The following is a 15,805-nucleotide window of genomic DNA, read 5'->3' as shown; positions in this document are numbered from 1 at the left end:
CTGTTTCTGCTGTTGATGTAAGTAGAATTTAATTCCGAGGGAAAAAGATAGTTAATGAGAAATTTCTTCCCAAATATCACTTGAAATTTCTTCCCAACTATCACTTCAATTTACTTTTCTGATGAAAAAAAGTGCAGACAGTGGGAAGAGCAGTTGTTTATATAAACAGAGAAAGAGGTAGCTTTTTGAAGTCTGTTAGAAGAGTGAGTGATTTTTTTTTACAAAGTATAAAGTACATTATCTGGGATATTCATGTTGTTTTATATGTGAATGATATTTAGTCACTGAGCCAAGCCAGGCCCTGTGTCGCTTTCTAAGAAAAAGCAAGCCATATGTACCCTTGGGGAGAAGGGACGCAAGTGAATATAATCATGAACTGGGAATCTCAATGAACTGTCTGGAAAACAATGCTGTTTACCCAACAGCATGGCTTTAGGTATGAGATGAAAGACAGATTTGAAGAAATCTTTTAATTTTTTTTTCATGGACATCTGGGTTAGCTTTTTTTTGGTAATGTTTATTTGTTCCTTTCTTTGTTCATGAGAAAAATATTCAGTACCTAGTAATTGAATCATTGCTTTCAGCAGGAACACTAAAAGCAGTCTGCAAACTACAAGCCAAGAATAACATGAGAAATAATTTAATAGTTGTTTTATACTAGCAGACAGGATCCTAATGACTCATTTCTAATGACAAGTTAAATGGAAATTACACAAACTAACAGGATTTATTTTTGAAGCACAACGGTAGAGTGGTCACAAAGGCCTGATGCATGCCAGTCCAAATTTATGTGTGTTCCTCTTTATTTTTTGCACGCATTTTGTTTTTCTCATTTTTCTTTGGGCCTAATCTTCAGGTTGAAGACTTGACATCACTGAAGCAGTGCCTGACAGAGAGTTTTATGTCTTTCATTATTGTCAGGCCACAATCTAGTGCCTTACCAACATGGGGCCACTGTGTATATACACTCAGTTCCCAGGATCTCTAACATAGCCATTCATTGATTTATAATTGCCATATATATTGACCAATCTAACTTGCACCAAAGAAATGTATAGAATACTATATAACTATAGTATTTGCAATGATTGCATCATTGCATCAGTACGTTTATTTAAAAATACAGGATTTGCAGTATTTCTTTTTTTCTTTTTCTTTTTTAGTGGATAAAATAAGTTGAAAATATGTGTGCCTTTCAACTATGTAATAAGGATTACTGTTAGGAGTGACTGGATATCACTGTTAACATATGAACATGTGACTATGTAGTGGTCATTAATAAGCGAGCCAAAAAAAAGTTATAACAATTGAGTCAATGTTTTACTCATGCATTTCTCCATTCTTTTAATGTGTAGTTATTTGATACCTACTATATTTAAAACACTGAAATAAGGACTGAGAACAGTGAATAGGACAGATGTAGTGCTTATTCTTATTTTAACCAGAGAGATAGACATTAAACACTAAACCAGGTATTATTTAATTGCATTTGTAAAAACAGCTTTGCAGTACACGCACAAGGTGCTCAAAGACTAGAAGACAAAAGTACTGGCTAAAATCTACATGGTGAGGGAAAACTTGCAGGAACTCAAGACTTAGTAAAATTATGAAGGAAGAATTTATGATAATGTTCTAGGCTAATGGCATAGCCAAGCCTTGGGACAGGAAGGAAGAATGGCAGAATTTGGGACCTAAAGGACATTAAAGTTGGAGTCCAGAGTGTTTACAATGGCCTATAAGGTACGGCCTCATCTTATTATATTTTATAAATCTGGCCCCATCCCTGAGTCATAAACATATAGGTAGTAAATTAAGCCTTGTAATTGTTGGAATTATCTAGGGGTGGTAAAAACAAACAGACACTAGAAGATTAGCAAAACCTTGAGAAACTCTTAACAATGTTTAGGTAAAGAAGGTTAAACGAGAATGGTTAGAGTGGTAAAAGGGACACCAGAAGCCATTTCAAATGCTGCTGAGGGTTAAAATAAGGTAAAGTCTACCAGATTACTAGCCAGATTCAAGTTTTAGAACTAGAATGGATGCTATGTAGAGAAGAAAGGGAAAAATGCTTAGAGGGCTGGAGGGTGTAGAGAAAGCAAAGGAATCGGTGGATCTCAGATCCCAGTTAGTTCCAAGAATAGTCCTGGTAGAAAAAGAAAAACATTCTTGAAGGTAAGAGCTTTGGCTGGAGTGGAGACAATAAACTTGAGGACAGGAGAGCAGATGAGAGGGAAAGACATTCAGTGATTTGGGGAGTGGGAAAGATTCAGGTTATGACAGGTTTCAGGTGTGACAGGGAGTGAATGGCTAAAGTGGAGAAATGAAAAGTTAATTTGTCATAAGGAGATCCAGTCAGAGTATTAAAGTGGATGTTTATGTAGATGGTAACATAATCTATGATTATGGGGCTAGAAAGGAGAAAAATAATGCAGTTTTTTAATGGAGGCTTGTGACTAGAGATTAGTAGATAAACAATACCAACAAGAAGGGAGATGGTACGTATGTGGCTAGATACCAAAAAGATCAAAGCAGCAGGGTTTTTTTGCAAGGGGGTAACAATGCAATGGACATCACTATGGGCAAGTGTATCCTCAACCTGAGGATGTCTAGATTGTGGAGGGATAAACAGCCATCTTCATCTACAGAAATGCTGTACTCAATGGAGAATGAAATTTTAGTCAAGGTAGGAAGGTAGAGACAATGTTCTGAAAGGAAGTTGAATATATGGTGCAATTTGCAAACCATGGAATAAAGTTCTGAAGGCACAGGGGAAGAATTGAAGAGAGAGGAATTTGAGAGAGGGAGAGAGAGAGAGAGAGAGAGAGAGAGAGAGAGAGAGAGAGAGAGATTGGGGGTTAAAGGAGTGAAATTAAGCAGTGAAGAACAGAGCGTGTGGGAATTTTATTGTAGCAGAAAATCAGTATCTGGGCATGGTTTGGAGACTCAGGGAACTGGAGGGAAGGCTGACTAAGTAAACAAGGTTGAGCGATTGCAGTAGGTTCAGTAGCTTAAGATACATCTACCTCTCTTTATGTTAAGACCAGGAAACAGGAATCTAGCTGTGATAAAGCAAAGAAGAGATTGGAAAGCCTGACAGAGCTTGGCTGGGGCAGACCCCAATGTGGGGACTGTCTCCAGTAAAGTGGGTTTCTTAATTATTGAAATGCTAATATGTTTATAAAATGCACAATCTGCCAGAGTTTGTACCAGGAAGTACCGGGCCTTTGTAATACCTGATTCATTCTGATCAAGGGGTCATTTTCTCTCCTCAGCCTTTCATGTTAAATATTTCAGGTTTAAGGATATTATTTAAATTTAGAATTTTTCCTTTGAAGTCTGAGACATGTTATAAATAACAATTTACATGAAGTTCTTACATTTCCCCCTCAATCTCGTAATATTATCAGTTTAATTCGGTATGGAAAAGCAAGAAGATACATTCTTTTTTAAATCTGGTTTATTGCTCAGTGTGTAAAAACTATAATTTAATACTCATCTGATAATTTGAAATAATAATATATTTTCCAAAGGTATCCAATTCAAAATCAGGGAAGTACTTAGATGCTGGTTAAATCTGCTTCTTTCCAAAGCCGTATAGTAATGCAGTCTTGACAATAAATTTAAAAATTCATGGTGAGTGATAGACTAATTTTTTGTGGACTGTGGATGAGTCAAATGTAAACAAGTGTAGTTTCTGAGTCCTAGTTGATACCAACATTCAAACTCTGATTTGAGTTTTCACTGGCAGTGGCATCAGTATCCCATCCTTTGTTATTAGAAAAGGAATTTGAGAATTAGCTACACATGGTGTAACCTAAAGCTGCTCCCTGTCCTGCTCAACATCCAATAGGCTACTCTAAGCATGTTCACATGGCATCGTGGAAGGACAAGAAAGAGCAAAAAACAATTATGCAAACATCTTTTAAGTCTATGTTTGTGTTACATTTTCAATATCCTGTTGGTCCAGAAAAAGTCACATGGACAAGTCAAAAGTCCTAGTAGGCGGGCACTGCAAAATTACATGCAAAGGACATGGAGGCAGAGAAGGTTAAATAATTAGGGCCATCAGGGCAACCAGTCACCACATTGAATGAATATATGAATAAATGGATCACAGAACCATATGAGGATCACTGGACTAAAGGTATCCCCAAAGCTCGGCACTGTTTATTTTGTTAATTTGGGTGAATACTTTAATCATGCTGGACCCTAAGTTCCTTGTTGGTCTTTTTCCAAGCTTTAAAACCTTTGATTCAAGCTTTCAATGATACTTTTAATGAATTAAATGCTATATACAATCTGTAGGAGGAACTTAAGGAAAGTTGTTCATTGTCTTATCCTTTGGTGAGTCAAAATGGCTATGTGGATGGATAGCCAAGATTGGCTAATTTTGACTCTATGAATTCTTTGAATTTTATAATCACATTCAAACTGAAAAACTTTTAGTCTCAATTTTGGTATGAAGCATACTGCTGAAAGTTGAATTTCCTATTTCTTTAGTTTTTGCTTCTATCTGATTATTCTTTTGAAGCATACAATATACCAGTACAACATCAAACACTATGGTATCTCATATGTGAGATGAGTTTTGGGGTCCATTGATGTTGTGCCTTAATAATTCAGTTATGATGAATTATTATTCTTAAATTGACTAGAGGAACTTTGTCAAGTTTGCATAAAACTGATAAAAATGTGAGTTATTTTTTTGGCAGATATTATCATTTGTTTTTTATAAAAAATGTAGAAAATACAGAAATGAAATCTGTTCTTCATTATACAATATACAATTATGTAATATATATCGTAATGAAATGCTGATAATTTAACTATAATAATAAAAACGGAGTAAAAATGTTCTAAATGAAAAATATTTTATAAGTTTCACAAGAAGAAAGTAATATACAATAATGGCCTTTGAAGAAGATTTTCTCTGTCTGGGATGACTTCTTATTCTAGTCACTTACATTGTCTTGAAAATTCTACACCTAGTTCACCAAAATATATTGATGAAAATATAAATTGTAACTCACTTTGACATATAGAGTGTTCCATTTCAGATATAAGAAATAACTTGCCATATGATAAACGTTTATCCTTGTCGTATCTCTGGGGAGCATTTATTTTGGACTGACAACTTACCTGTGAAATCAATCATTCTGGTCTGTGTCATTTTAGAGTCTCCATGTAGACCTATCCAAGAAACTGCAGTCAAATCAAGCTGGCTTGGATTCGAAAGCACCAGTTGGTTGTCAAAATGATTTGGCTGGTCTGGAGCAAGAGAGAAGCAAGAGTGGGACAACTGCAGTAGCAGGCAATGATGTCACCACAGGTGGGTTAAGCTATTGATGTTGGTTTCACTGCCTACATGACAAATGGACAATATCCAGATTCTTACTACTATTTTGTTTGGAATATATAACTCAGTCAAAGTGACTGCCTGACTTGTAAATCTCATTGGAATATAGTTTTAAGTGCAGTATAATATCAAACACTCACAATAACGATAGGTCTGTTCATTGTTTTTCATTATTAGATTTTTCTCATTTATGGTTTTCATGGCCAAGGAACTATTTTATTTTAAGATTGCTTGTATTATCATAACAATGATATTTTGAAATTTCTGCTAGAATTAACAAGCGGGATTAATGACTTGAGAAGAGGTTAGCATAATTGAGATCTTTCAATTTAAAGAAGTGTCAGAAAGTAATCTAATGCAGACTTTAATTTTGATAGCTTATAGAGAGGGCAATCTGATATTTTTTCATCTCTACTTAAAGCAAAACAGGAGCAAATGGACTTGTGGAGAAGTTGATAGCATTCAATTAAGCTACCCAGACTAACTTCCGTATTGTGCAAATCTGGGATGAGTTAGCAAGGGAAATGAGAATTTTCTTTCTTGGCAATATTTTAGACACACCAAAGCAGCTCAATTTCTATTACACTTTATCTTTGAAACTTTACATTTCAGTTTGTAGGAAAACTGAAGCTGTAATTATTCTTAAGCATATGGTTTGTTTCTTTCGCCTCCTTATCTGGTTTTGTAGCTAGCACTTTTTTCCTCCAAGGGCATGTAAAAGTCAAAATACTAGATATAAAGCCTCTGAAGTGTTTCTGTTCTAACTCTGTCTGTACAATCTGTGTTCTTTCATGTAGTTAGCTTACTGGCTTCTGACACTCCTATAAAAATATCCCATAGAGCTTTTCCTATTACCTTTTCATTGACTCTCTCCGAGTGATAAAAATGAAATTCTGTAAAGGGCTTTGAAAACCATGCATATTGTTATTCCTCCAAATTTCAAATGCTAACCAAGTGTGACTATAAAAGAAACAACTACTGCAGTGAAAATCTTTGCAGTGTGTTGAGTCTCACACCATTATCAATTTAGAAACTATCTTTTCCCTTAAGATTGTGGATCCTAAAAAGATAGCACAATTCCTGAGATCAAAGTTTTTGCTTCAATCATAGGAAAACTTACCTGGCCTACCCCTGTGTGTGTGCATCTTCCTGGGATGGCACAGGGCAGCCCCAGCTTTGTGTCCTGAATGAGTAGTGTAGAGTATGTTACAGACCAGGGCAGCACCTGCTTTGGACACATTCCCTATACATGATGGTTTAAGGAAAAAGAGGTCCTGGAATTAAAGTAGTGGTTCCCCTAACTTTATTTCAACATGCATATATTTTGAGATTATTTAGTATGCTCATCTGGGCAATATTTTCATTTCCTTTTCCCACTTACAATTATAATAAATTACAGAGTCTGTCTTCGTTATGAATTAGAGTTGTATGACAGTTCCACATGCAAAATCACAAAAGTTAAGTAAAGCAGAAATGTAATTCTTCAAACTTCATTTATCCCATGTAATATAGTATATGTTTCTTTATTAGGAAAAACAAAAACAAAAACAAAAAGCCTCATTGGCTCTCTACTGAACATTTACCAGACTTGGGATGAATAGCTCATTTCTGAACATTCAGTCGCCACCATGGAGTTCAGGATGGGCAAATTATACCCTTTTTGAGCTTTCCCCTCTTTTTAATACTTAGACATAAGTCAGTCATTTCCTAAATCCTCTTTGGGTGAGAGTGGCAGTTTTAGAGTCTGTGGCATATTACAGACAAAAACCTTATTAAGACGGGCTCTGCTTCTCCAGGTTTGCTCCTTCTGGACAGCCAGATGTTATTCTTTCAGTTAGAGGAAGTGGAATTACACTAAAGGGGATTGCTTATTTTGGAATTGAATGTAAACAACTAGAAGGTTCACTGCAAACGCTTAACACACATTGTGTAATGAGAGTTTATTGCAGCCAGGAGGACAGTAAACTCTACCTTCAGATCAGTGCTGTCAGCCCCAGCTCCTCTCCACTAAGACACTGATGGAAGTGCTTCATCAGATCTCGTGGATTACCTTTACCTGTGGGTACTTGATTCGCTCCGGTTGTTGGCAATGCCCACATTTTATTTTTAGGAAAATTGATATTAAGTCTGCAGGTTGTTTTCTTCATAAATTACTAAAAGAACCATTTTCTGAAAGTAGAATGATTAAGTGGTTAACCTTTGGAATCTGAAATCACACTGCTGGGTTTAAATCTTGTCTGTCCCCCTCGCTAGCTGTGTACCATAAGCAATTTTTTAATGTCTTTATCTCTTTATTTGTAAAATTGGGTTGATAAGAGAGCTACGCCCTAGGCTCTTTTGAAGACTACATTAGGTAAAATAGGCTAAAGCTGGTATAGGACATAATAAATTCCAATTGAATCATAGCTATTACAATTAACTTCAGCGTCTTTAGGAGTTGCTTGCTAAGGAACACTTTGCTTTTTGACAGTACATTCTGCAAAGTGCTGGCTGTGACCACCTGATGTAGCTCTTGCAATCTCTGAGTGTCTGTCTGTACTTTTTCCCTTTTAGAACTGTATCCTCTGGGGAATTTCATGGCCTCTATGAATCCTATGGACACAGGAGGTGATTAGAAATCTTTTGGAGATGAGTCATTGACTCTTCTGAGTCCAAGAAACCCTGTAATTGTGCAGAGACGAGGAAGCCCTGAATCTCCCTAGTGGACCTTTTCCCCATCTTACCTCAGCAGCAGTAGCTCAGGAAGAGTACAGAGCTTCACTGTTTCATCAGTTTAAGTGTTATTTTTAGTAGGGGATGTGTTAGTGCAAATGTTTGTTTTAACCTATGTGTTGCATATCCAGTTCCCAGGGAAAACTTGCATGTGGAAAGTATACTGAGAAGTGCTCTCAGGAACAACATGTAAGGCAGAGGAACAAAAGCAGGTATGGGCAGAGGGAAAAATTAAATGACAGTGAATCACAGTAAAGGCCTGGGCTGATCCCACAGGGAGCTCTGAAGTTGGCGTGGCCCTTCAGAGCTGTCCTGTGTTGGGGTGAGGTGGCCAGGCCTTTATAGCCCCTGCATCAATTAATCATTGGATGCAGATGCCCCTGAGAAATGAGCATGGCTGTGGGCAAGGTGGTTTCCTTCAGTCAAGGACAAAGTCATTTGTCAGAGGATTATCATTTAGTTGTGAGGAGGATGTGATTCCTATGTAGGTCACTCATTAATAGCAGTGATCGCTTCTGGTGATCTGACTGGCTAAATAGGAAACTATTTTCTTTTTTCCTCTTTATGTGTCCAGAAACTGCAATCTTTGCCAGGAAAGATAATCTTTTAAAATATGCCTACTTGGTTATGTCCTACATAAATGTTCTCTACTGATCAAATTTTATACTCTCCTAATCAACATTCTCTAACGAAATTTTCTTTCTTTTGAAGCTTCAACTGTGTTCTTCTAATTATCTCTACATCTTTAGGAAAAAACCCGTGCCATGACTCATCCTCCATAAATTAGACTTGTCAAGTAGTGAGATGAACCCTAGGCTGGTACTCTAAGGTCTAGTCCCAGCTCTGCACAACTTAAATTTTGTTCAGCAAGTTATTTCATTTGTCTGAGTTACACTTTCCTCACCAAAATAGGAAGTGTACCGCAGGTAATCTTTATGCCTGTCAACTCTGAAAACGTGTGACTCTATGGCCTAGTCTGGCATGATAGAGTGATGCACCTGCTGTTCCTCTCTAAGTAAGATTCACAAAGACATGATTCCCCATGTATAGGAACCTAGTTATTGTGGTAAATTAAACAGATGAGGGAAAGTAAACTCTGTGGAAAATCTCTTCACTGAGGTCCAGGTGGGAGCCAGAAATAAAGAATGGATCTATTGGAAAATAAAGAAGTCTTTATATTGAGCTTTAATTTAATCTTAATGTTGAACTTCAGATTTTACTTGTATGATGGGAAACAAAGCATAAGGCAGTTCCTTATCAGGACTATTTTGTGAATTAGAGAAAGTAGGGGTTCTGTATTAAAGACCTTGACTGTGTGACTGAATATTTGCTATCAATAGGTAGGTACTTTAGTTATCATGATTTATATTCTTGTCTCTCCATTTTAATAAAGGAACACTTTATCAACTCAGTGTTATTCTAAGTAATGTATAAGACTAAGCACAATAATTATTTTTACTCCAAAGACCAGAAAACCTGTTATTTAAAGTATTGAATAATTTCAAACTGATAATCCAAAAACTGGTATATCTTTTATCCTTCTAGTTAATGCCAATGCAGATCTTTCAGAATATAAATAAAATAACGACACTAGTAGAATTTCCGTCATATTTCCAAGGAATACAATCTTAATTTGGAATTACTGACAGCCTGAAGTAAAATGTTGTAAGAGCACTTTTCATTTTATAGCAACCTATTTCCCTCTTCTCAGAAGGTTTGAATGCTTACGAATAAGCTGGAAGAAGAACCCGCAGTTATTTTATTCTTTGAACATTTCTGAAATATCATTTCCTATTAGTCAGTTGTGTCAGTACTGACAGCTTTGCCCCTCTTCTTCCCTAGAGATTAATTTATTTCCTGCAGTGCTTGTTCTTCATGGAAAATCTGACTCCTCAGCCTTTACCAATGGGAGTTCTCATCAGCAGAACGTTAATTATATAAGCAAAACCATATACCATATTGAAAGGAAAAAACCGTTCTCTAGACAAAGCAATCTTTTTTCTTTACTTTTCCCCCTCCGCTCTTTTCCCCTCCCCTGCCCTTCCCTCCCCTCCACCTTCCTTCTCTCTCCATTTTCTCCCCAGTCTGTGGCTCCACAGCAACATTAACCACTGCAGAAACAGTCTGTGAGATGGTGTGGTACAGAAGAAAATGTGCAGGTTTGGCAACCAGACAGACCCAAGACTGAACTCTAAGTTAAAGACTGTCACATTTCTCTGTGATTTGGTTTTCTTATCTGTAAAAAAAAAAAAAAAAAAAAAGGAGAGAAACATCTGCCTCACATGACTGCAATGTGACTGGCGCAGAGTAGACAATGAAAATTATCGTTATTATAGCGCTCAATCAATAGCTTTTATTTAGCACTTACTGCATATGAATTTCTGTGACATAATATGAACCAGGCCTCACGTTGGTTTACAATGGAATCTATTAGAGAGCTCTTAGCAGTTCGGAGTGCTAGACCAAGACAAATTGTTGTTTGAAGCCTTGTCTTACTCTCCATTTTCTTCTTCTCATCACCACTTTTACAGTTTTCATAATGCTTGCTAGGGACTTATAAACATATTATTTTTTAGCCAATATGTTCTTTAAAAAGCTTAAAGCTCTTTGCTAAATAGTTTTAGATCTTCTGGGGCTTGAAATTGCACTTAACTTTATTTTTAAAGTTTATTCTCTCCAAAATAAAAATTGTCAATTTCTACTTGATTCAATCTTAGAAATCAAATGTTGGTGAATTAAATCTTGAGACAAAGAAGGTGATAGTGTGACAGCAAAGTAGAGATACGATTGAGAAATACTAGATGAAGAAACAAAATCAATTATTTTAAACCAGAATGATCACTATTTCAGTAACGTGATTATGATGAATAAGTCCATTTAAGTGAATTAACTTTTTCTTATATTCTGCACATTATTTTATGAGTTGAGTGTAACATAGAAAGAAAGAATAATTGAAGCATTAGATGACGAAACAAAAAAAGAGCAGATGTCATAGTGCAAAACCATAACAACTGAGACCTAATACAGGGCTGCTATAAGCAGAGATGAGCTGTGCAGCTTGTGATAGGTTGTATTCTTTCATGTGACAAAATAACATTTTTCTTAAGATCACTGACAATATTTTAACTCAGGTAAAAGAGGGGACTGAAATTATATGATGACCTCTCTTTGACCTCTGTGGCATTAGGTATAAATCATTGATTGATCCTTCTTAATGGTAAACACATTTTTAAAAGTATGAAATGATAAAGTATTAGTTACTTCCAAATGATAAGCTTTTGAGCCTCTCCCTGATTCCTTAATTTTCCTCTTGAATAACTTTTAATCTTACCATTTTAAATTTCTTTTCTCCTTTCTTCTAACCTCTTTTTCTTGTTGGCAGGTCAAAATCTTTCTTTTATTCATTTTTCCAAACCAATTCTCCTTCTCATTTCTTCCAAGAAGCCCTGTCTCTATTCTGATCCATAAAATAAGCAAAGCGAGAAGGAACAGATGACAATAACTTCCAAAATTTATTCCAATGTTTCTCAAAGTTCTTGTGCATAAAAAAAAACACCACATAATGAGCATGTTAAAAATACATAATCTTGGGCTCTGCTCTCTAGAGCAGGGTTTGCAAATTCTGTCAGTTGATCAAAGCTATCCTATTGCCTGCTTTTATGCAGCCCGCAGAAAATATTTGTTTATTTGTTTGTTAATGGTTGGAAAAAATTAAAAGAAGAGAAATATTTTTTGACATAAAAATTATATGTAATTGAAATTTCAATGTCTATGTAAAGTTTTATTGGAACCCAGCCACACTCATTCATTTACATATTGTCTATGACTGCTTTCATGCTATATCAGCAGAGTTAAGTAGTTTTGACAGACCATATGCAAAGCCTAAAATATTTATTAACTGACCCTATAGAGTAAAAGTTTGTGAACTTTTGCTCTAGAGAGTCTGATTCAGAAGTTTTCAGGTAGGACCTAGGAATCTACTTTAACATCTTTCTTGGGTGATTAATATGCAGGGAATCTCCAAACCACACTTATAAAAGTAATGTAGTCTAAGTCTTGTGAACAACCTTGCTCTTCTCACTCATCACACCCATTACATCAACAAGTCCTATCAGCTTTATCTTCAAACAATACCTAGAATATGACCATTTTGTTTACTGTATCACCACTGTGAACCTAGTCCAGTCCAAGCCATTATCATTTCTCATCTGGATTCTTGTTTTGGCTTCCTACTGACTAGTATATCTGCTTCTGCCCTTACCTCATACTGTCCATTCTCAACAGAGTCAATGTGTTAAAACCTTAGTCAAATCATGTAGCTCCTTTCCTTAAAATCTTCCAGTTGTCTCCCTACTCCTCCCCTTTCTCACAATTCTAGTTACTTGGCTTCCTAACTGTTATTCAAAAACTCTAGGGGTACTCCATCCCTAGTTCTTACACAGGCTGCTTTCTCTAAGTGTCATAATCTTGCCTCCAGAAATCTACATGCTTTCAGTTTTGTCTGTTTTAGGTCTTTCCTCAGCCATTCTTAGCAATCCCTCCCTAACCACCTTATTGGAATTTGTAATCTTTCTAACTGGGACTGCCTTTCTCCCTTATGCCATCTAACATACTATCATGCACTTTACTTCTTTATTTTGATTATGGGTCACCTTCCCCAGGTGCGGGCACCATGCGGGCATGATTTTTATCAGTCTGCTCTAACCTTAGATTCTAGAAAAGTGCATGGCTCATGGTAGGCTCTCAATAAGTATTTCTTGAGCAAAGAAATGAACCCCAGATTCCTTTTCTGTACTTGACAGATAATGTCAAATATTTTCTATATGCAAAAACAGTTGCCAAGAGTATAAATGTATGACCCATTTCTGAAAAGTGATGCAATATCCATGTAACTGCAGATGAGAAGAATAAAGTAGTTGAGAGGAAGAATAAAGTAGTTAGTTCAATCAATCAATCAATAGCTTAATTACAAAATGTGCTAAGGAAAGGAAAGTAGAGGATGGGTACAGATATGAAAATGGTACGTGGATGAATATCCAGTTGAAAATGTTCAAAAGAGATTTCAGAAAACCACGTTTCACAACCAAGCTGCCTTCTAAAGGATGTAGATGCTCTTATAGCAGGTTTTACAGTTCACCATCAAGTTGAGCAATTTGAGGAGACTGGCACTCAAAGTTCCCAAAAGGAAAGCAAGCAGGGTGTGACTCACCTTGGTCCAAATGAACTCTTCAGGAAACATCAGATTTATGAGACTGTAAAGTAATTTTAGATATACTTGAACTTGATTCCTCTAAAATAAAAGGAAATGGAGATTTTCTTTTACTTTAACCTTCTCATTAAAAACATTTGTCATCTAATTTTATATATATAAAGCTTCATTTTGGGGATTGAACATTAGGTTACTCTTCCATAGATGTAGATTTTGACTGTCGCAGGACACTTGATTATTAAAGGATACTTTTTAGAGAGAAAAACAAACCTACATTCTATATCTATTCCTCGATGGGTGAAGTGTTTGGCTTGATCTCCAAGGAACAGAGTATACATTATTTTACATCCCTCAGTTAACTTGATCATTTAAGTAATTGTGAATATTCAAAAGTAATCAGTGAATATTCAATTCAGTGTAAGAAACATCACCTCCCTATTTGTGACATTTCCAAAATGCATGGTTGATGAGTGCCAAAAGAGCTGAGGGTTTTAACTCAATTTGAATTTTAAAACTTAAATAATCATCAGAAAAATCAGTTCCTGCCCATTTTGAGATCTCTTGAAAATTAATGCAATAAAGAAGAGTTTTTACTCAATGTGAAATCTGCTGTGTCAACTTGAGCTGGCCACTAGAGCACAGATGTTATTTAGAGCATTCCTACACTGGGTGGAAGATTGGGCTGGATCAGGCAGAGAGAGGCAACTTATAAGGTCTCCAAAATTAAGATTGCTTAAATCCAATTATTTTATATTAAGATAATCTAATCATTCTAACTCCCTCACCTTCCGTTTTTCTGCTGAACTATGTACTATCATCAATCAGTGTATTGACAAGGGAGAGTGAGACTAATAACTGTCAAGATGACAGATTGAACTTTCAAACTGAAAGTTTATAATAGTTTTATGTGACTATGACATGGTAATAGCAAGTAATACTTCTGCAGCACTTTACATTTTACAAAGCACTCACAGGTCCATTATTTCATTTGATATTTCTTCAACTCTATGATTCAGTTATTACTATCAAAACTCATTCACTGATAAGGAAATGGAATTCAGAGATTCCTTAAGACACATAGACAGTAAGTCTTAGACTAGGGAATCAGACCTAAAGCTTCAGATTCTGCATCTCTATACTAACGTGTATCTCTTTCATTTGCCCTCACCTCTCTCTTCCCCCAAGAAAAGCAACACTGTGCGGGAGAAATACTGTTTTTATCCCTTTTAATAGATAAAGTCACAAAGGTAGTAGGTGTTAGAAATGGAAATTAAATCTGGGCATACTGTCTAAAAATCCTGTGTTCTTTAATCTATAATGTATATGCTACAGTATGTAGTTTTATTGCTTTTTGTGATGTAAGGAAGACCAAAAAACTCTAAAGGCAGCAGTGGATGATGAGAGTGGGATTGAAATCAAAGAGAGCATGAATCAGGCTGTCTCTCTCATCAGTCCACGGACTGCCCCCACCTACCTCCGGCCCCCAGCACCTAACTCAAGCTAGCACTGAGGGGAGATGTTGACAGAGGAAAGTAAATTCATGCTGCTAAGGGAATTAACATGATGTTTGGAGAAATTCCACTTTTTTTCTGCTTTGACATCCCATTTCTTGAAACTTTCCCAATTAGTCTGTAAGCTCCTCAGAGGTCACAAAGCTATACATTTTGTCTTTGTATCACACAAATATAGTAAAAATAGCTAACAATTGGTTGGCAGTAAAACTCCCCACTTTAAAATATAAAACTCTTTGCATTTATTAGCACATTTAATCTTTGTCATAATAGGCACATGGGCATCACATGAAATAGGAGCTATTATATCTCCTCCTCATTTTTTTAAAGATGAGGAAATGAGGCTCATGAAAGTTAGGTAAGTTCCTTACAGTTATAGAGTTATTATTTAGCAGAAAAAGAGGGAAGGAAGGAAGGAAGGAAGGAAGGAAGGAAGGAAGGAAGGAAGGAAGGAAGGAAGGAAAGAAGGAAGGAGATGAGAGGTGAGCAGAGGAAGAAAAGGAAGGGAGGGCAAAAGAAAGAGAGAAGAAGAGAAAGAAAAAAGGGAGAAACAAAGGGAAGAAGAGAGAGAAAAGGAAGAAGAGAGGAAGGAGGAAAGAAACAAAGAAAGATATGGAAGGCAAAGGGAGGAAGGAGGGAAAGGAGAGCAAAGGGAGGAAGAGAGGAAGGGAAGAGAGATAAAGTCATAGGCTAATGAGCACGAGGGCAAGAGCCTCAGAGGATTCCCTTGGACGTCTATGTGGCTAGCCCTTCACAGCTCATTAGTACAACAGAAGTGTGGGGGACTAAAGAGATGGCCCGTTTTCTTTATCTCTCAACTACTATAGTGCTAGTGCATGTTATTAGGGTTTTGTTTTGTTTTGCTTTTTTACCACTCATTCCCTCATGCTCCACAAAGCCATACTGGAAAAGAATGAAGTTTCTTGCCTGAACACAGACAGAGTTCTTATTTGAAACATAGCTTTCTTTACTTGCGTTTTGATATGATGTGTATTAAAGTCAAGTCCATGTATATGC

The 15,805-nt window shown here is 36.3% G+C and overlaps 1 protein-coding gene across 3 annotated transcripts in view; it reads left to right on the top strand.

The window, feature by feature from the left end:
• The window catches only part of THEMIS (thymocyte selection associated), a 229,016-nt gene that overhangs the window by 141,646 nt on the left and 71,565 nt on the right, over window positions 1-15,805 (top strand). For all 3 annotated transcript variants that reach the window (XM_074333551.1, XM_074333552.1, XM_019729460.2), the window contains exon 5: window positions 5,176-5,329. In XM_074333551.1, coding sequence (XP_074189652.1) covers window positions 5,176-5,329 — 154 coding nt within the window. The remainder of the gene's footprint in view (window positions 1-5,175; window positions 5,330-15,805) is intronic.

This window comes from Rhinolophus sinicus, linkage group LG05 (genome assembly GCF_036562045.2).
Source record: "Rhinolophus sinicus isolate RSC01 linkage group LG05, ASM3656204v1, whole genome shotgun sequence".
NCBI classification, from domain to species: Eukaryota; Metazoa; Chordata; class Mammalia; order Chiroptera; family Rhinolophidae; genus Rhinolophus; species Rhinolophus sinicus.
Note: the sequence above shows the minus strand (reverse complement) of the source record. Positions and strands in the feature narration are given on the sequence as shown.